This window comes from Artibeus jamaicensis, unplaced genomic scaffold, assembly GCF_021234435.1.
Source record: "Artibeus jamaicensis isolate MK-2021 breed Jamaican fruit bat unplaced genomic scaffold, CSHL_Jam_final scaffold_804, whole genome shotgun sequence".
NCBI lineage: Eukaryota > Metazoa > Chordata > Mammalia > Chiroptera > Phyllostomidae > Artibeus > Artibeus jamaicensis.
Window position 1 is genome coordinate 2,584,871 of NW_026522055.1, and position 20,806 is coordinate 2,605,676.

At 52.7% G+C, this 20,806-nt stretch overlaps 1 protein-coding gene across 1 annotated transcript; it reads left to right on the forward strand.

Moving 5' to 3' along the window:
• Positions 1 to 10,975: 10,975 nt before the first annotated feature.
• SPACA6 (sperm acrosome associated 6) lies at positions 10,976 to 20,806 on the forward strand. The gene is made up of 9 exons (XM_037130958.2): positions 10,976 to 11,764; positions 12,216 to 12,293; positions 18,264 to 18,332; positions 18,923 to 18,946; positions 19,314 to 19,391; positions 19,509 to 19,618; positions 20,036 to 20,192; positions 20,269 to 20,473; positions 20,719 to 20,806. Exons 1-9 carry the CDS (start codon positions 11,551 to 11,553, stop codon positions 20,750 to 20,752), a joined length of 969 nt encoding a protein of 322 aa, XP_036986853.2. The 5' UTR covers positions 10,976 to 11,550; the 3' UTR covers positions 20,753 to 20,806.

Genomic DNA, 20,806 nt, shown 5'->3' on the forward strand with positions numbered 1-20,806 from the left:
AGTAAAAATATAGATGATTCGTTACAAATCAGGTAAAAATTACACCTGATTGTTTTTTCACATCCAAATGTTTTGTGTACAAAATACAGAAGTAGCATATACAATTAACCTGTGCACAATTGAATAGAATCCACAATAGTTTTTCAAAATACGTTTTCTAGAAAGAACTTTTAGGAATAACAACTTGGACAAATTGTGAAAACCATTTGTCTTCCCTTCCTGAAAATGGCTATAACAGTGTTTTGGCTTCAAAAGACTCAACTAAAAAGAATTTATCTTTTAAAAGTATTCTTATACCATGTGTTGTTTTGAAGATTGATCAGTGAGAACAAAATGTGTTTGAGGCACCTCACTTCACATTGACTCCTTCTTATATTTTTCATGCTCTTTGCATTTATTATTTTGCCTGGACCAAAGATGATTTATCATAGAAGGTGCCATACATGATTTTAGAGGATTTTATTTCCACTTCAAGAAATTTAAGTCAGCAAAGTTGTCAAGTGTGAAGAATGTGAAGAATTTTCAAATAATGCCTTTTCTTAAAAGATGCCTGGACTAAATAGAATTCAATAACTAAAATATCAAATACAGTTATTAAAGATTATTTTCTTTAATACTATGAGTGCTAGAATACCAAATCATTCTACAAAGAAGGCTGCCTGCCATAAAAAAAGTGATCTCTGAATTTCTATCTAATCTAATCTTTGCTATTTTGCCTCATCTTATTATTTACATTTTTATAAGTATTTTCAGTCTCAAGAGGAGAAAATTTTCTTCCCAGTCATATCTAATTAGAGCACCCTTGATATTCATATGCCTTGTTGGGTATAAAAGACACGCAGATTGCCCCCCTCAGAACTGAAGTAGTCACTGATTTGTTTGTTTTTAGCCTCACTGGAGAGCATTTTTTAAAAGATTTTATTTATTTACTTTTAGAGAGGGGAAGGGAGGGAGAGAAACATCAGTATATGGTTGTCTCTTGCATTTGCCCAACTGGGGACCTGGCCTGAAACCCAGGCATGTGCCCTAGACTGAGAATCAAACCAGTGACGCTTTGGTTCCCTAGCCAGAGCTCAATCCACTGAGCACAGCAGCCAGGGATAGAGGGCATTTTTTCATTGCTTTTAGAGAAAGAAGAAAGGAAGAATGGAAAGACATTGATATGAGAAAGAAGCATTGATTGATTGGCCCTGACTAGGGATCAAATCCTACCAACTGAGCCACGCCAACTTGGGCACTCATTGATTTGTTCATCCTCTGGGAGCATTGAAAGCAAGAAGCTGTGTCCCCTCCAAGAGAAAGGGAACTGCCTTGCCTAAGGTGGTAATTGCCCCTCCCTGGGGGCAGCCCACATCCAATGACTAGTCAATGTGTAGGATAAAGGACAGTTCCTCTTGCTGTAATTTTCTTTTATTGTTTTTCAATTGCAGTTGTCCCCATTTCCCCCCATTACTCTTCCCTGCCCTGCGCAACCCACCCCCACATTCAATCCCTCTTGCCCTGGTATGAGACACCTCCTCAGAGCCATCCAGCTCCAGGGCTCTCGGTGGGCCTGGCTGAGGCCTTTGTTATGACTGCCTAATAGTTCAACATCTCCCTCCTTTCCTCCCTTGCAAGTGCTAAGCCTGAGAGCACTCCCCAATTAATTTCCTGAACTCTAATTTCTGTTTCAGAGTCCTTTCCCTGAAACACCCCCTGCAGCCTACAGGCTTTCACAATCATCATTAATTATTTCAGCTTCTTACTCCTGTAATTATATAATTACACACACACACAAACACACACACATGCATTTATACTTCAACTCACGGATAAAATTTTAACCTTGAACACACACACAGGATTTCCACTCCAAGTAACACTAGGATGCTTAAATTTGAAAGTGACTATTAAGATCTCAACCTAAGACAGGAGCAACCCAACTTGCTCAATATTACTAATGTTATTATGCTGGTTAGATGTGGTGGTAACCCAATTATCACACACTCCTCGAGCTCACACAAGTCTGGGATGCCAGAAATGACTTTCAAGTTGGCATTCGGTATTTCAGCCTTCAAAATACGGGGCTGAGGCAGAAGTCAGATAGAAAAGTGTGAACAAATACTGTGGCCAAAGGTGAATTCTTAAAGCAAACCAAACATGGGTATATTCATGTATGTGTGTGGGTATACTTAAGCATGACATATGGAAAGACACATAGGTTAACATGGACACTGAATTGCTTTCCTAGGACTTCCATAACAAATTGCCACAAAATAGGGGGGGGGCTTAAAACAACAGAAATTCATTCTCTCATAGTTGTAGAGCTCAGAAGTCAGAAACCAAGGTATTGCAGGGCCACGCTCCCTCTGAAGGCTCCTTCTTTGCTTCTTCCAGCTTCCAGTTGGCTGCCGGTGCTCCTGGGCTTGTGGACACATCACTCCAATCTCTGCCTCTGTCTCCACATGGCCTTCTTCCCCTTTGTGTCTCCTCTGTAGCTTCAAATCTCTCTCCTTATAAGGATACCAGTCACTGGAATTTAGGTTCACCCTAGTCCAGTATGATATTATCTTAACTCGATGACATCTCTGAAGACCCCCAAGTAAAGTCATAATCACAGGTATGGGGGATTACGACTTCGAAATATAGTTTTGGGGAATACAATCCAACCCGCAACAGATACAATATCTGATTTAGGGTGAAGAGGCACCTGGAGTTGGGCAAGAAGGAAGGAGTTAAGAAAAACCAAGCAAAGAAAAAAAGAAAAATGGAGGCAAGAAGAGGGAAAATGCAGTAAAAAATATTTCCACATGTATAAATTACCCTGTTTATGTAAAATTCTGTGCATAAACATAGAGAAATTAGAATAAAGAGCTACTCTCTGTTTCTCTGTAGGAACAACAGATAAACCTTTGATATGGCTTACCAGGGTCCAACCACTGTTTGTTTCGAGAACTTTATATTTACTTTTTAATATTTTATTTATTTATTTTTAGACAGAGGGGAAGGGAGAGAGAAAAAAGGAGAGAAACATCAATGTGTGGTTGTCTCCCTCACACTCCCTACTGGGGATCTGGTATGTGCCCTGACTGGGAATCGAACTGGCCACTCTTTTGTTCACAGACTGACTTTACACTCAGTCTGTGTAAAGCAAGCACTTTATTAACTCCTTTAATCCTCATATCCCAACCCTGTGATGTAGGTGCTATTATTATCACACCCATTTTACTTATGACAAAACTGGGGCATTAAAAAGATACAGTAAAATTGTTGAGCCAGGACTCCAACCCAGGCAGTCTGGCTTCAGAACCTGTGCACTTGATAACTTTGTTGTATACAACAGAATTGTTTTTGAAAAAAAAACAACACTGTACATGTGTACACATGCTTGTATATTGTAGAAGAGAAGAAATAAAATGTCCAGATTTTTTAAAAAGCCCACAAAATCTTGGTTGTGAAGAGCAGAGCAGCTGAAGGCCCTTTGCTATTCAGATAAACAGAAGACATGGCCCAGGCCCTGGCTGGTGTAGCTCAGTGGATTGAGCATGGGCCTGTGAAGCAAAGGATCACAGTTCGATTCCCAGTCAGGGCACATGCCTAGGTTGCAGGCCAGTTCCCAGTGGGGGACACATGAGAGGCAACCACACATTGATGTTTCTCTCCCACTCTTTCTCCTTCCCTTCTGCTCTCTCTGAAAATAAATAAATAAAATAAAATAAGAATATCCTCCTCGACCATAAAAAAGAATGAAATCATACCATTAAAAAAAAAAGAAGAAGAAGACATGGCCCAGCGGGGAAAGAGACAGGCTGCAAACAAACCCACCCCCCAAAAATAACACCTGTTTTTTCCAACCAGCCTGTCCAGGAAAGGGTTACTAGTGGGAATAAGATTTATCTTCCCCCTCCCCTGCAGAGAGAGAAAGAGAGAGAGAGAGAGAAATATACCCCATCCACACACACTGTCCCCATTTCCTACAAGACTACCAGGGCAGGTTGCCACTCGGGATTATTCAATGCCACCCTGGAAGCATTTGTGGCATTTGGATCATCTGGTATTTCAAACGCTCTGCTAGTCAGGATTACAGCACCGGTGGGGATTAAATGGTGCTGTTGGATTATCTCAAACTCAGGGTTTAATCCCCACCTGGAAGGATTCTCTACTACTTTGATATTCCTCATGCCCTGATGTCTCCTTCTCCAGAGTTGCAGCGAGTCCTTGACTCAGACCTACCTCAGGGAATGTTCAAGTGTCTTCTGGCTAACAGCTCCTGTTCCGGGAACTTGGGGGTGGCCATGTGAAGGGCAGGATGCTTCTTTTTTTTAATTTAATTTAAATTTTTTTATTGATTATGCCATTACAGTTGTTCTATTCCCCCCTTCATTCCCCTCCACCCTGCACACCCCTCCCCCACTATTCCCCCTCCTTTAGTTTATGACCATGTGTCTCAAGTTCTTTAGATTCTATATTTCCCATACTATTCTTGCCCCCCCCCATCTATTTTCTATCTACCATCTATGCTTACCTCAGCACGCTGTTCTGAGAGATTAAAGAATGTTGGAACTTGTGCCTCCAGGGTTGAGGGTGATGGTACATCTTTATTCTCAGGGGCTGATGAGAATAGAGGATCCTGAGTCACAGGGGCTGATGGGAATGGTGGAGCCTCAGTTGCAGAGGCTGATTGGAATGAATGGTGGCTCCTGGGTGTCAGGGGTTCATGAGAAGGGAGGCTCTTGAGTCTCAGGAACTTGTGGGACTTGCAGTGGCTGAGTCTTAGGCGCCAAGGGACTTGTGAGCCCTGCATACCAGAGAACTATGGAAACAGTGGTTTGTGTGACTCACTAACCAATGGGAATGGGAGCCTTGTTTCAGGCACTAACAAGAATTGTGTTCTCTTATCCCAGAAGCTTAAGCAAGTCCCAGCCTAAGCCATAAACCATAGGGTGTTCATCCATCTCTCCATTCATTCATTTAGCAGACTTTTTTCTGAGCCCCTGCTTTGAGCCACACCCTATGCTGGGTGATACTGAGGAGAGAGGTGACTCAGACCTAGCTCGCACCCTCGGTGAATTCCCAGACATAGACACATACGCGGAGATTCACAATACAATAGGATCGGCGCCAGGCCTAGGAGACCCAGCACGGTGGTTCTGTCACTATCCTGGCCCCGACTACCGCGCATTGAGATGAATTTAGAGCGAAGGTAACTCTGGACACCAAGTCAAGGTGCAGTATCTGACAAGGGCCGTTTTTATCGTAAGTATGCGGAGGCGGGACAGACAAAGCGCTGACAAGCTCTGGGAGGCTGTGGGGAGGGAAGATATGAAGAAGATAGTTTGGTGCTGCAGAAGTCCAACATGTGCCCGATATCTGGCTTGGAGCCAGAGGCCTAGGTTCAAATCCTGGCTCTGACATTGGCTGTGTGAGCTTGGGGAACTCACTGTTCAGAAGGTTAGTTCCTTACACAGAGATAAGATTGCTGTGGTGATCACATGGTAATCACGCAGCGACTTTCAATGGATGTGCCGCAAGAATTTTTAAAACATGCAATACCTGGCTATTTATTTAGTCAGGGGCATTGACCTCACTTCCTTTTTAGTGTCAAATTTTAAAAAATAACAACAGCCAACACAACAGTAGCCGTCCAGTGTGAATGAATCAAACAGCATACCTACTTTTCTTTTTGTCAAATTGGCAAAAAAAACCCAAAAATCTATTTGGGGGTGTGCCACAGAATTTTGTAGTTCGTGTGCGTCATGAGATGAAAAAGTTTGAAAATAGCTGATATGGTGTGTAACAAATATCCAGGCCAGGGCCTACCCTCCAAGTACGTGTTGAAAAAAGGGCGTGTTGGTCATTATTATTATTCCTATCATTAGTAAGTAATAATACATTTTAAAAGACCAAAATACATTTACCAAGTATGTAGATTCAGAGGCTTAAGAGCTTTGGAAAAATCAGTAAAAAATTATATATATATATATATCTATATATATATATATATATATATATGTGTGTGTGTGTGTGTGTGTGTGTGTGTGTATGTATGTATATACACATATACACTTCTCCATCCCAATGACTTGCACATGCATAAGCATTAGTTTATGTAACAAAAATCTCTCAATTCATTAAGTATAAATACATTTATAAATGGAATACTATAGTCAGTAAAATGAACAAAGTAACAAGGTAACTCTTTTAAGCATGGATATCAGAGGTCGTCATGATACTGATACCGTGTTAAAAAAGCAAAGTGTAGAATAATGTGATCCCAAAAAAGGAAATAATGTGGGCACCAAAAAAGGAAAAGGGGGTATCATATATGTGTATGGATGTACAGAATACCTCTGGAAAGACACACAAGGAATCGGTAGGCACAAACTGTGCCCAGGGAGAACTGGCTGGCCAGGGTACAGGGTGGCGGTGGGGTGAATGCGTTTTGCACGTTGGAGCCCTAGAACTGTATACCTAGCATCGCCTGAATGTCTTCCCTCAATGTCCCCTGGGTCCTTAATGGCCACTAAGTTCCAACCTGTACATAGCATCTTCCCTCCTGCACCCTCTTCTTTCCGCTGGTTCCCCACTGGGAACAAGGCTTGTCCCCTCAGATCGTGGGCCAACCCCCTGGGGATCGATCTTCTTCACGCCTTCCCTCGGGGTCACCTCCCAGAGCCTGCCTGTGCTCTGTGTCCACACATCCACTGCCCCACCCCCTCCTCCCCGCGCCCAGGTTCCCAGCCCCAGCTCAGGCATCCTCTTCCCCAGCCTGCCAGCCTCCACCACGGGGCCCGGCGGGGTCTTTCTGACACCCACATCTGCCCCTGCCCCTCCCCTCGCTCCCAACCCTGCGGGCTCCCGTTCAATCTCAGGAAAAAGTCCCCAGCCTGGCCTCCCAAGCGCTTCCGATCCGGCCCCGCCCACCACCTCGGCCTCTTCTCTCCGCTCCCGGGCTCGCGTCCTCTACGGCTCCAGTCGGCCCTGGCTGCTGCGCTCTTCTCCCAGAACCGGCCCCGTTTCCTGCCTCTGGGCTTCTGCTCAAGCTGTGCCCTCCGCCTGGAACGCCCTTACGGCCAGCCCTCTCCCTCGGCCACTCAGATCTAACTTCTCCCTGTTGCTGGAGGTCATGCCACGAGCAAGCTCTGCCTCCTCCGCGGGTCCTCCGGGCTGTCTGCAGCGGGAAGGCTGCCTCCCGCCCTGGGCGCCCGCAGCCGCCGGCCTCTCCCTCGCGCGCACCCCATCACCCCTGGACTGGAACTGTCTGCGCCTGGGTCTGTCTCCTCCTGCAGACAGGGAGCTCCGTCTGCAAGGGCAGCTGTGGGTCTGATTCACCTTTGAGTCCCCAGTGGGTGGATGGGTGTGGGGGGGGGAGATCGGGGCGGCGGGGGAGGGAGGGGCAGGAGGCAGGGAGAGGGGAGAGGCGCGGACCCTGATGGGGAGGCGGGGGGGTAACAGGGAGGTGTGTGTGTGTGTGTGTGTGTGTGTGTGAGTGAGAGAGAGAGAGAGAGAGAGAGAGAGAGCGGCGTGCACAGGGCGAAGAGGCTGGCCGAGAGGAGGAAGGCAGGCGCAGTGGAAGGGGCGAGACGCCGAGACCGGAGAGACGGGCCGGGCCGCGGGAGGCGGAGGGAGGGAACGGCGGGAGCGCCGCGGGCCCGCCGCCTCCCGGCCCCTTTTGTCCCTTCCCTCCCCCCTGCGTCACGCTCCCCGGCCGGCCTCCCGCCCGCGCCCTCCCCCGCCCGCTCCTCCTCCCGGGCTGGATGGAATTTTTTCCCCTGGACCGGGGCCAGCGGCGGGGCAGGGGGAAGCCAGGCGCGCTGGGCAGGGCGGCGGGAGGGGCCGGGGCGGGGGCCCCCTGGGGAGGGGGCTGGGCCGCGGGGTCCCGGGCGGGGAGCTGGGCCGCGGCGCCCGGGGAGTCGCGCGGAGGGAGGAGGGTGGCGGGGACGCGGAGGCTGGGGAGAGGCAGTCGGGCGGCGGAGGCGGGCGGAGGATGGAGAGCAGCCGGCGGCCGCGGGCCCGGGAGACCCGTCCCTGCGACGCGGGAGCCGCGGAGCCGTGAGTCTGCGGAAGGGGCGGGGGAGGGGCCCTGGGGCCGGGACTCCGGGGTCCCCGAGGGAGGAGGTGTCCGGGGGCCGAGGTGCCAGGGATCCTGGAGGGGGGGCGGGGGCAGGCTGGGGACGCAGGCTCCCAAATTCTCGGAGGAGGAGGCTGGGGGCCTGGATTCCGGGGTCCGGAGAAGGAGAGGGCGGGGAACACCTCCCGGATTCCACTTGGAGGAGACGTGGGCTGGGATAGCCAGGCTCGGAGCTGAAGGAGACAGGGGGCAAGATGCCCGCCCGCGCCCTCGGGGTAGGTGCCGGGAGAGAGTCTGGCTTTGGAGGTGCCTCTGGTGGCGGAAGGGTTAACGTCTGGCTGGAGGGGCGGGGGAGGGGCAGGGAAGAGGCTGCGGGGCTTTGAGGGGTCAAGGGTGAGCCGTGCCAGTGGGAGGGGGCCGCGGAGGAGGGGGGAGGTTGTCTGGGCTGCCAGACAGGCCAGGGTCAGCGGCGGGGGCAGGGGCTGTCTGGCGGAGGAGAGGCCCTGCATCCAGGCTCCCTTGGGGACCCGGGATTCCAGGCCCCAGCCCCCTCCTCCCTTAACCTGGGAGTCCGCAACCCAGCCCCCGCCCTCAGAATTCCAGAGCCCGAACCCCTTGCCCCCTTCACCCCAGGACCCAGGAGTCTGGCTTCCTGGCCTTTTCTCTCAGACTTGAGAGTCCACTCTCCGGCCCCCACCTTCCACGAAACCCCAGAGTTCGGGCCCCCAGCCCCTTTTCTCCCCAGAACCCAGGAGTCCCCACCTCCTCTTTTGCCCCAGCTGGAGTCCATCCCTACGGGGTTAAGGGGGCGGGGCCATCTGGTTGCCATGGTGCCAGACTGTTTGGGTCTGCTCTCTGACCCTTGGGGGCTCCCCAGGGTCTGCAGAGAGGGGGAGGGGGGCCCAGACCTGGGGGAAGGCCAACGCCAACCCCTTCCCCAAACCGGGCCTATGGACCCAGGGAGTTCCAGTGTTCACCAACGCCTTGTCCAGTGACCTTGAACAAGTCCTGACCCTTCTCTCTGTGTCTCAGTTTCCCCAAGGAGAAATTTGTTGGGGAAGTGGGGAGATGGTCAGGTCCTACAAATCTTTAAGATTCTCAGCTTCCTCTCTCCTCTCATCCCCCTCCTCAGGCCCCAGGCAGCCCCGGGGCATGCTGGGAACCCAGGCCTGGGCTCTGGGCCAGGTTGTTGGGGGGGGGGGCGGGGGCAGCCTCCTCCCTTCCCCTTCCTCCCCACCTTGGCCTGACTCTCGCCCCCGCCGGAGGGTCTGGGAGGTTGGGAAGGAGGGAAGGGGGATGAGAGCTGGGACCGTAGACCCGTCTCTGGCCCCCGCCTCCCCCTTTCCTCCTCCGCCCCCTTCCCGCCTCTCCTCCCCCTCCTCAGCAGGTCGCTACCCCAGCCCTGGGCCCCTTCTCCAACCACCCCCACCCCACCCCCAGCTCCAGACCTGGCTCGGAGCGGCGAGGGGGAGGGAGAGAAGGAAGGAGAAAGACTGAGAGAGAGAGAGAAGGAGAAGGGAGGGAGACAGCAAGAGAGAAGGGAAGGGGGGGAAGGGAAGGGAGGAGAAAGACCTAGGAGGGAGGGAAGGAGAAAGAGGGAGAGGAAAGGAGAGAGACAGACCGAGGGAGAGAAGGAGACAGAGATGAGAGATGGAGAGAAGGGGGAGGGGAGGAGGGAGAGGGAGTGAGACTGGGAAATTGAGGGAAGAGAATTGAGAGGGACAAAGACAGAGGGAGGGAGGAGGAGAAAGGGAGGAAGAAAGACAGAAGGTAAAGAAAAAGAATGAGAAGAGGGAGGGAGAGAAGAAAACGGGAGTCTGAGAAAGGCGCTGTGAGAGAAGGAAAAGACAGCGGAGCCAAGGGAGAAACACGCCGATGCGGGAGGAGGTGGGAACCAGGTGAGACCGAAGCCAGGCGGCCGCAGGACGTAAGAGAGAACCATAAAGATGGAGCTGGAGCAGTGAGCAAGACAGAGAACTGGGCGAGGGAGAGACCCCCAGGTGCACAGACTCGTGGCCCAGCGGTGGGAGGGTGGGTGCTGGGTGCCGCCCACCTGGGAGGCCTCCCCTCCCCCCCCCCCCCGGGACTGACTGGCATTGACCAAGTCCCTGCACCTCTCTCGAGCTCAGCCATCCCACCTGCAAAACGGGGGGGAGGGGCTGCTGGTAGCGCCCGGATCTCTGGGCTGAAATGGCAGGGGCCCGGAGCAGTGGTGGAGCTCAGGGATGTTAGCTGCCGTCATTATAAATGATGAGAGGCCCGAACAAGGGATAAGAGACGGGGGTGAAAGACCCAGAGAGGCTTTCTTATGCCCTGGCCCACCTCAGCCTGATTCCGGATTCCCGAATCTGACAGGTGGGTAGGGAGCCTTCTTGCCCAAGGGGCCAAACTCCAAAGCAGGTGAGATTCCCTCCGACCCTGCATCCAGGAAGCCAGGCTGGCTGTGCCTTCCCCAGGGAGACAGGCCGGGCTGGACTCACGGGGCTGAGGGAGGGGGCTGGGGCATGGACTCCAGGGACCTTGGGGAGGATGGGGCTGGGGGCCTGAACTCCTGGATCCCCCTTGAGGATGGGCCAAGGGACCGATTCCTGGGTTCCTTGGGGAGGAGGGGGCCGGGGGCCCGGATTCCTGGGTCCTGGCACCCACCCGTAGAACCGACCTTGCGGGGCCTTCGCCGCACACAAGCTCGTGTCTGTGGGTCCGTGTCGGGGGCTCACCATCGCAGCTTGGGCCTCCCCGGCCCTCCCCACCCTCCCTGGCCCTCCCGGCCCTCCCGTCTGTCTGTCCATCCGTCTGTCTGTCCACCGGCCGCGCCCCCCGGGCTGAGGTAGGAGGTTGTATAGTTGAGGAGGACACCCACGGAGATCACTATACGGCCTCCTAGCTTTCCCCAGGCTGCGCCCTGCACGGGACGCCCACCCGGCGGGGACCCCCAGCCCCTGCCCCACCCCACAGGGCTCGGGGCTGCTGCAGGGACCCTGGGAGGAGGAGCAGGGCTGTCTCTCCCATCCTTGTCCCTTCATTGTCTCCTCCCCTTTGGCCTCAAAGACTCCCTCTCCCACCAAGAAATCTCTTCTGCTTTCTCTGACTCTCCATCTCTCTCTTACTGTGCTTCCCGATGTCTCTCTGTGTCTCTCTGTCTCTGAGGCACTCACAGTGTCTCTGCGGCATCTCCATCTCTGACCCAACCCATACCAGGGCCTGTCCGGCCACCACACACCGAACTGCCGGCCTCTGGGTCCCTGAGACCCTTTAACCTGTGAGGATGTCCAGGATCACAGGTGAGGTTCTTGGGAGCCTGGCATCCGGCCCAACCACAGCCTGAAGATGGCAGGCCTGACCCCTGACCCCCTCATATCCTTCCCTCCCTAAAAACCGCAAGCCTGACATTTGACCTGCAAATGAAATCTGACCTCTGACCTCATACCATAAGCCCCTCCCCCATCCCACAATGACCTCACAAAGGTCACTAGCTTCTTGCCAGCCCAAGACCCTTTGCGATGGTCCGGTTGGCTCCAGCAAGTGCTGTTCCGTGCGCCATGGTGGCCCTCTCAGTCTTTGGGGCCCCCACCTGGGCCTGCCTCTTCTGCTTCACATCCTACAGTGAGCGCCTCCTCGTCTGCCAGACCTTCGTGGGCATGGAGGGCCCCAAGCTCAAGAAGTGTGAGGAGGCGTTCACGGCTGCCTTTAAGCACCTCCGGGACACCGAAATCAGTGAGGAGACCCCACCACATCCCCCAGGGCGCTGGGGGGGTGTGGAGGGAGAGACCAGGGAGATCTGGAGAGGCCCAGGAAGAAAGAGATGACAGACCAGTAGACAGAGCTGGGGGTCGGAGACTCAAAAGAGAGAGGAGCATAGAGACTGGGAGGGGGTGCAGAGACTCAGAGAGACAGGGATAAAGAGAGAGTCAGGGACAGTCAGAGGCCAAGGGGGAGGGAGACAGGGGCAGGAGGAGAGAGACTGAGGGACAGACTCAGGCGCAGGAGGAGAGAGTTTGGGGGACAGAGACTCAGAGGAGGGGCACAGACTCAGAGGGAAGAGGATTTAGACATGAGGGACAGACTCACAGACGTAGACAATGTCTTAAAGACAGACTGTCCATATAGGTGATGTGGGGAGAGGGGGCGGCTGCCTCCCTCAGCCTCTGCCCCCACCCACTCCCAGACTATGACGAGAGAAGCCACCTGCATGACTCCTTCACCCAGATGACCCACTCCCTCCAAGAGGTGGCCACCGCCAAGGGTGAGTGGGTGGGGACAACGGCAGTGGGAGATGTGGGCCTGGAACCCCCAAGAGATGGGTGCGTGCGTGGGGCGTGTGCGTCCCTGGAACGTGGCAGTGACCTAGGCGCAGATGGCAGTAGGTAGCCAGTCTCTCGTCAGGACATGATGGCAGGAGGGAAAGGGACAGTACGGAAAAACCTACTACCATCCGAAGCCAGTTGAGACCAGGTGGACAGGAGTTCCGACCTCACTGTGTAGCTTTTCCTCATTATGAAGTTCTGGACGTGCAACTGCCTCCTTCTCTACCTCACCTTACCTACCTGTAAGGCAGGGCAGTCTCCCTGCCTACCGAGATGGCTTTGGAGCTCAGGGAGAGGGAGGGGCCGCCTGGCGAGATGACCTCATAGTCATGTAGTCCTCATGCCAGAGCCTGGGACTGTGCAGGGAGGGAGGGAGTCCTGAGCTCTGTCGAGGAGTACAGACTGGCCTCAGAGATCTAGGAGCTCATGGGGGGTTTTTTCCCTAATTTTCTAAAAAGATTTTATTTTTAGACAGAGGGGAAGGTGGGGCAGAGAGAGGGAGAGAATGTGTGGTTGCCTCTCATGTGCCCCCCCACTTGGGACCTGGCCTGCAACCCAGGCTTGTGCCCTGACTGTGAATCAAACCAGTGACCCTTTGGTTTGCAGGCCTGCGCTCAATCCCCTGAGCCACACCAGCCAGGCCGTGTTGTGTTTTTGTTGTTGTTTTTAACTAATCTTAGAAACATTGATTTGTTGTTATACTTATTTATCCATTCCAGTGGTGGCTTCTTGTATGTGCCCTGACTGGGGATCGAACCCAAAACCTTGGGACAGTGCTTTAAAAAACTGAGCTACCTGGTCAGGGCTACTCACAGGTCATTTCTACATCTGCCATTCTTGTTTCCTGCTTTTGCCCACCAAACATTGTGTCAAAGATCCCCAAAGACAGGGAAGTTCCCATCTACCCAGTGGGTGTCCAGGGGCCCAACTTGAAGAAGAATTTAACTGCGATCCCCCCACCCCCAAGAAGGCCTGAAGAACTCAGAACCAGCTGTGAGGGGTGGTGCAGGACCGAAAAAAATACCCTTTCCTCCTCTGCATGGGCCATGTCCCAGAAGGTTTTGAAAAGAAAGGAACAAGTCCCCTCTGGAGCTGTGTGTGGGACAGTCTGGAGTAGGGAGAGAGTGGAGGCTAGGAGGCCTGGGTGGAGGCTGGGGTGAAGGAGGCCTGACCTGGAATGGGGCCTGTGAAGATGGAGATGAGGGGATGGGCCTGAGAGAGTCAAGGGCAGGACAAATGAGGCTTTGGTCTGATGGGCTGTTTCGGGAGGGGCGGAGGAGGCTAGAGAACAGTGCCTAGGGTTTGGCTCCATCTCTGGGCGGGCGGGGGGGGGGGGGAAGCAGGGGTAAATGTCAAACTGGGCTACAACACAGGGCCTCTTAAGGGATCTGGGGGACATCTAGGAGGCAGCTAGATTCATAGGTCCAGGGTTCAGCTGAAAGGTAAGAGACTTGAGGCTCAATCCTGTGGGCGAGGGAAGGACAGAGTCAGCTCTGAGTGTAGAAAGATTCCCCTGGGGCCCCGTGGAGGACCACCTGGAGGCCGGGAGAAGCTGGTGCAATACATTCAACAGAGATTTATTTAATACGCCAGGAACTACACTGGGGACACAGCTGTGACCAGAACTAAAAACCACCTGCCCTCAGGTTGCTTATATTGCAGAGGGTGGGACGGGCAATAAACATAATCAGTGAAATACTGTGGTACAGTACATCAATTGGTGAACCGTGCAATGAAGAAGGACGAAAGGGCAAGGGAGTGGGCCTGTGGGGGTGATCATTTTAAACAGGTTGGTCAGGAGAGGCCCAAATGAAGACGTCCAACTGAGCAAAGACCTGAACAACATGGCAGTGAGGGCCTTGCAGATAATCTAGGGGAAAAGCATTCCAGACACAGGGGAGAACCAGTGCAAAGGCCCTGGGGCTGTTGTAGGAGTGTCACTGAAGGGGACATCAAGATGAGATAAAGTCAGAGGCAGCAAGGGGCCTCATCCTGTAGGACCTTAAGCCCCAGTGTACGTACCTTCAGAGTCTCTTGGGAGCTTGTTAAAATGCAGAGTCCTGGGCCTAACCCTCCCTTTCTGACCGGTAGGTCTGAGGTACGGCCCAGACATGGACGTGTCTAACAAGTTCCCAGGTGATGCTGCTTCTGCTCCTGGAACACATGTTGACAATGTGTTGGACTGACTTTGACCTTGAGATGGGGGGAGATATTGGAGGATTCCAAGGAGAGAGAGAGAGGATGTGACTAAGGCCAGGTGGGACAAAGGCAGAAGCAATGAGACTAGTGGTGTCTCAGACCAGTCCCAGTGGTCCAGGTGGGCCAAGATGAGTCTGAACTGAGGGAGGTGGGGCACCTGGATGGAGAAGGAAGGTCCAGGATTTGACCGTGTGCTACACCTGTTCCATCCATGGGAGAGGCTGTGTTTGCCAGACAACTATTTGTATTAACTATCTTTCTGAAAGATAGCCTCATACCAGCCCTGTGAAGTGGGGTGTTAGAGCCCCGTTTTCCAGATGGGGAAGTTGGGGCTGAGCTGGACGGGGAGGACGGGCTCAGGGTATATCTGGACCAGACATATGTGGAGTAAGGACAATGGAAAGAGGCAAGGTTGACTTCTGGGTCTTATTCAGATGCTGGGCCCGAGAGAGGGGCATGCGGCGTTCAAGGGGGTCTCAGCGGTGGCAGCTGATACTGTTTGTGTACATGAACCATGGGCTGGGTAGTGTGATGTAGAGAGGAGGGCATTATGCCCCGGGCACTGGTTAGATGTGGGGCCCAGGAGCCAGACCAAGTCACTTTCTACCTTTTCCATGCCTCGGTTTCCCCATCTCAGACTTGGGGGTGTCTTCTGTAACACTGTGTGCCAGGCACCATTCTGAGCAGTTACAGACATTATCATGCAGTCACCGAATGGTACCTGGCACGTAATTTGGGGCAGGGATGCTTTTATGTGATATGGTATTGTGTGCCCCCAACCCTGTGAGGTAAATGCCAATATTGTCCCCATGTAATAAATGAGGAAACTGAGGATTCAGAAGGTTAAGTAATGTGGCCAGAATCACACAGGGTTGGGGGAGGTCTTGTGATGGCTATCTCAAATGTGAGTCAGGTATGTTCATAAATGGAAGTGTCAGGACTCAACCCCAGATCTTCAGAAACATTTGAAGCTCTTAACCATAGGCGCCTCTTTTGAGAGACTTCACAACATTGACCTGCACCACTTCGTGGTTCACTTGGTATTTCCCCTGTTCTTTGGCCTCTGGACATTTCACTCCATCTCCCCTGGTTTGCTTGATAGAGCACCCCACTCTCCTGGCTCACTTGGTATGTCCCATGCTAACCCTCACCAGGAATCACTTAGTTTGGCCCATAGATATTTCTTAGATGACTCCTCCAACATCCTGGCCTTTCATTTGAGCATCCCACTTTGACCACATCCTCCTAATCATCCTGCTGTCTCCAGACCACATGCCTGTTCTGTGGTCACAGTCCCAACTTCATTTTGAACCCACTTCCTGGCTTTGGTGCCCCTCTCTCCAGCTCATACCCAGTGATCATCACTTAAAGTCGCTTGCCAGTATCGTCCATTCACTCCCTTTAGGGATGGTTGTACATCACAGTAGGAACTGCGATGGCTGAATCAAGCAAGAAGTTTTTTTCTCCCATGTAAAATAAGGCTTGACATGGGCACTTACGCCTTCTGGGACAGCTCCATTTTCTTGGGAACCCAACATCTTCCCAGCTTTCTGCTCTGCCATCCCAGGGTATACCCTTTGTCCTCTGGGTCTTATGAGACCGACAGAGCTCCAGCCATCAAATACAAGTTTCAGGCAACAGGATGGAATAAGGGGAAGGAATGGATAAAATGGCACCATTTTAAGGTTACTTCCCCGTGATTCTCATAAGACTTCCACTTGTATCTCCATAGCCAGGACATGGTCACATGACCATAACTAGGTCACACCATTGTGACTAGCTGCAAGGGAAGCTGGGAAATGTAGTCTTTGCTAAGGGTGTTTTTTTCTGGCCAAAATTAAGTGTTTTGTTACTAAAGAGATATTTGGAGGGCACTGGCAATCTCTGTTATTAGTTTGCTGAAGCTGCTGTAACTACCAGCGACTGGACGACTTAAATAACAGGAATTTATTTTTTCACAATTCTGGAGGATGGAAGTCCAAGACCAAAGTGTCAGCGTCAGCAGGGTTAGTTTCTCCTGAGGCCTCTCTCCTTGGTTGTAACTGACCATCTCTCTCTGTCATCACATGGCCTTTTCTCTGTGAATCTCCTCTTATAAGGAAATCTGTCATATTGGATCAAGACCCAACCTAATGATATCACGTTAATTAGCTAAATACAGTTACATTCTGAAGTACTGGGGGGTTAGGACTGCAACATACCATCTGGCAGGAATAGTTTAGCCTAAACTGATTTCCACATTTCTGATTTCCAGAGAAATTTCTACCACTAAATCAATCCAGCCATTCACTGTGGAAAATGTCACAAATCCTTGCAGTTTGGAGGCCCTTACAATGGTCAAAACTCAAAACACCCATAAGGACAGAGAACATGAAAGAATTACAGAAGAGTAGAAATGAATCTGAATCAAGGTGGGGACCATGGAGAGATGGCAGGTACATGCACTGATTAAAAAGGGTGGCTGCCCCTAAGCTCCAGCTGATTGCGGCCTCATGGAAATTCTGTATCTGTGTTACAGCTCTTCCAAATTCTCTATTTTTAGAGAGAGGGGATGAAAGGGAGAGAAACATCCGTCAGTTGCCTCTCACACACCCCCGACTGGGGACCCTGCTTGCAACCCAGGCATGTGCCCTGACTGGGGATCAAACGAGTGACCTTTCAGTTCGCAGGCTGGAACTCAATCCACTGAGCTACACCAGCCAGGGCTCCATTTTTTTTTTAAATAGATGTTGAACATTTTATGTGACTTTCCCAATTTTACAAATGTCAACTGGGTCACTTTTTATTTTAACACTTTCCAGACTAAATATCACACATCCAAGTGATAGGCTAGGGCCACAGGACACCACTAGCTGTGGTCTCCATCTCAGTGGATACTGGATTTTATACACAATTACTGGACATTTTCTAAGACTCGGGGCCCACTCCTGGGTTCTGGGATACACAGCAGTAAAGAAGGCTATGTTTCCTTAAGAGAAAGACTTTAAATGATCACCATATATATATAAAGTAAGTAGTTGCAAACTGGAGAAAGCTATGATGCAATGAATGGGGAACTAAGACAAGAACAGGGAACTCAATTAAGTTAGATGTGTGGTCAGGGAAAACCTCGAAGTAGATGATACGAGATATAACGAGCTCATGAACTCTCAAACCCCTTTGTAACACTCTTATGAGAGTCACCGCTGCCTATGCATGTACACACTGCCTGTATAAGATATGACATGAAGGGTGAATAGGAAGGGCGGAAAGATGTACTAGAAACAAACCAGCATGTACAAAGGCCCTGAGGCGCCAGAGAATATGCTTCTTTTCCAATTAGGAGAAGTGAAATATGGACAAGAAGAATTGAATAGGGTGAAAGAAACTAGGCGGCACTTAGGTAACCTGGGTGAGGAATTTGATCTTTATCCTTTCCTTTCCCCTTAACAAGGTAAAGCACAGATGATACAGAGAAGGGTTTCCATCAGAGAGAGAGATGGTCAGGAGGCAGAAGGAAGGAGATTGGGGACTTGTCCGCCTTCCTGGTAGACGGGGTGGGAGGAGGTAAGAAGAGATGCTGTATGTACCAGAGACAGGGTGGAGAGGGGCTAGGGAGAGGCACAGATACCATGACAAAAAGGCCAGTTGAGCTCGCCCGGCCAAGAAGGAAGGGGCGGGGTGGGGCGTAGGAGGAGCGTCTTCACCAGAAGGCCTCCCTCCACCTCCAGGGTCCTTTGAGGTTGCCTTCCTTGAGGCCGCGGACCAAATGCAGAAGGTCATTACACAGCTTAAAGAAGGTAACACATTCCATCTCCTTCCCCCACGTACACACACAATTAGAAAATCCGAGTCCTAAAACGGCCATCCGCTCCCTTCAGGCCAATCCCCTGGTGGATCTCTGAACTGCTTTCCCTTGGTGGGACGCAGGCTCTTCTCCCTTGTGGTCCACTCAGCATCTGGCCCCGCCCCATCGATCTGAGGTTTCCTCCGCAGCAAGGGCCCTTCTTGGCCTGGTCTTGTCCCAGATTACTCCAGGTCTCTTCCGGGATCTCTGGCTCTGGCCCTGGGCACTTTCAGAAAGCGGGCTACTTTAGGCTTGGACACACCTCTTCTCTAACTGGGGCCTGGAGAATCGCAGAGGGTCTAGCCCCGCCCTCTCAGTGGAATATACCAAGGCCGGCCCCGCCTCCTTAGTGCAGGCCTCCGGCCCTTAGATGGCCATCAGCAAACCCACGCCTGACCTTTAAGTGGAATTCTGCAGGCCGGGTCGGGTCCCCAGGTGGAATACAACAGGCCTGGTCCCGCCTCCCCAGAGGAATGCACAGGGAGCTTCAGGTGGGCACCTCCCTACGCTTCCAGGGTAGTAACGCTTCCTCTCTGTCCACAGTCCCGGCCTGCATCCCTCCCTGCGGTAAGAGCTTCATTCAAAACTCAGAATTGGCGGGAATAAGGGACAAGGTCGGGCCGGAAATAAGGGACTTCAAGTGAGACAGACGTGTTGGGTCTCAAACACGAAAGAAGCCAGTAAACCCTGGAGAAAAGTCAAGCAGGCATTGCTCACAAACATCATAAAGGGTGGATCCGAAAGCCAAGGCAAACCAATAAAAATCTTACTTAAGAGTCTGGAGAGTAGTGAGAGTCAGCCAATGAGCGCAGGGAAGGCGGGGACCAGATTATGGCTGGTGGAACCTAGGGAGGCGCACAAGACCCTAACTTGCTCAAGGGACCCGGGCTGGGGAAAGCCAAGTGGAGCCCAGGCCCTTCGTTCCCGCCCACAGGACTCCAGGAGGTCGCCCGGCGTTTCCGCTGCCACGGGTGCTACTCCACGGTTTGCGAGCTCCCGTTGGACTGCCCAGGTGAGGGGCGGGGCCTGGAAGGGTAGGAAACAGAGGCACTGGAGAAAAGGAAAGCTGAGATGGGGTAGGGACGAGATCTGGGGCGGGGCCGAGGTGGTGACGCGAGCTCGTCCCCAGTTCAGGATGTGACAGCGAAACGGGGTGATCAGGCTATGTTCTCTTGCACGGTGAACTTCCAGTTGCCAAAGGAGGAGATCACCTATTCCTGGAAGTTCGCAGGAGGAGGTGTGAGTCGGGGCGTGGCCAGCGCGAGAATTTTAGGGGTCGGGTTAGACTTCCTAGAGGATGAGGAGCCAGGACGCAGGGGTGAGGCTAGAGGGAGCTCGGTATGATTTCGGGCTTCATGCAAGAAGGGGATCCCGGCATTTAAGGGAGTGGTCAAGGCTCGCCCTGCAGGACCCGCGCTCGGGGATTTTATGTAACGGTTTAGGGAGGGCGAGCAAGTTTTAGGTCCAAGGGGGCGGAGTTAAGACTCAGGAGGCGGAGCTATGCGTAAAAGACGATAGAGAGCTGAGGCCCGAGGGCGTGGTCTATGTCGGGGGCGGGGCTTGCACGTTACGGGTAGTGAGTCCCGGAGGAGAGAATCTGACCTGGGCTTAGGTCAGCTCTACTCCTCCTGCCGCTTCAGCCAAAGCGTTCCGTAGGTCCGGACTCAGGACCTGGCCTTCTTCCGAGAGATGCGGCAGGCCCATGGATACCTGGCGCGGATCCGGCCCGTGCAGCCAACGCACCACGGGACCTTCTCGTGCGTGATCTCGCACGATCAGCGCCCCCTGGCGCGACTCTACTTCTTTCTTAACGGTGCGGGCGGGGCTGCGTGGAGGAGGGGGCTGCCGGGGGCGGGGCTTGCGTCCGGCTGACGTGCGCGTCCCCGCAGTGACGGGTCCGCCTCCGCGTGGGGAGACTGAGCTCCAAGTCTTATTTCGGGAAGTGCTTCGTTGGGCCCCGCGGGAGACGATCGAACACTGGCGGCCGAGCCTGGGCGAGCTGCTGGCCAAGCCTGGGGCTCTGACGCTAAGCAACCAGTGCCTGCTCGCGGCCGCCGCCGCCTTTGCTTCAGCCGGTGTGACCCTGCTGGCGTGGTGAGTTCCCAAGACCCCGGCTCCCAGCATCTGGCGCTCTCCTTTCTCCGAACCGGGTGTCCAGCCCCCAGCCCTACCTCCCTCAGACCCAGGAGTGCAGGCCCCCCAGCCCCTCCTTCCTCGGAACCAGGAGTCCCCGCCCCCAGCCCCTCCCTCAGACCCCGGAGTCCAAGACCCTATCCAGGAGGACTCAAATATTTGCTTCCCAACTTGTCTCCCCCACACACATCTCTTTATTTCCCCAGGATGTTCTTTCGATGGTACTTCAGAGGCAACTAATAAAGGTATCTTTCTTTTCCTTATCCTGTTTCCATTCCTAAAATAAAGAATATA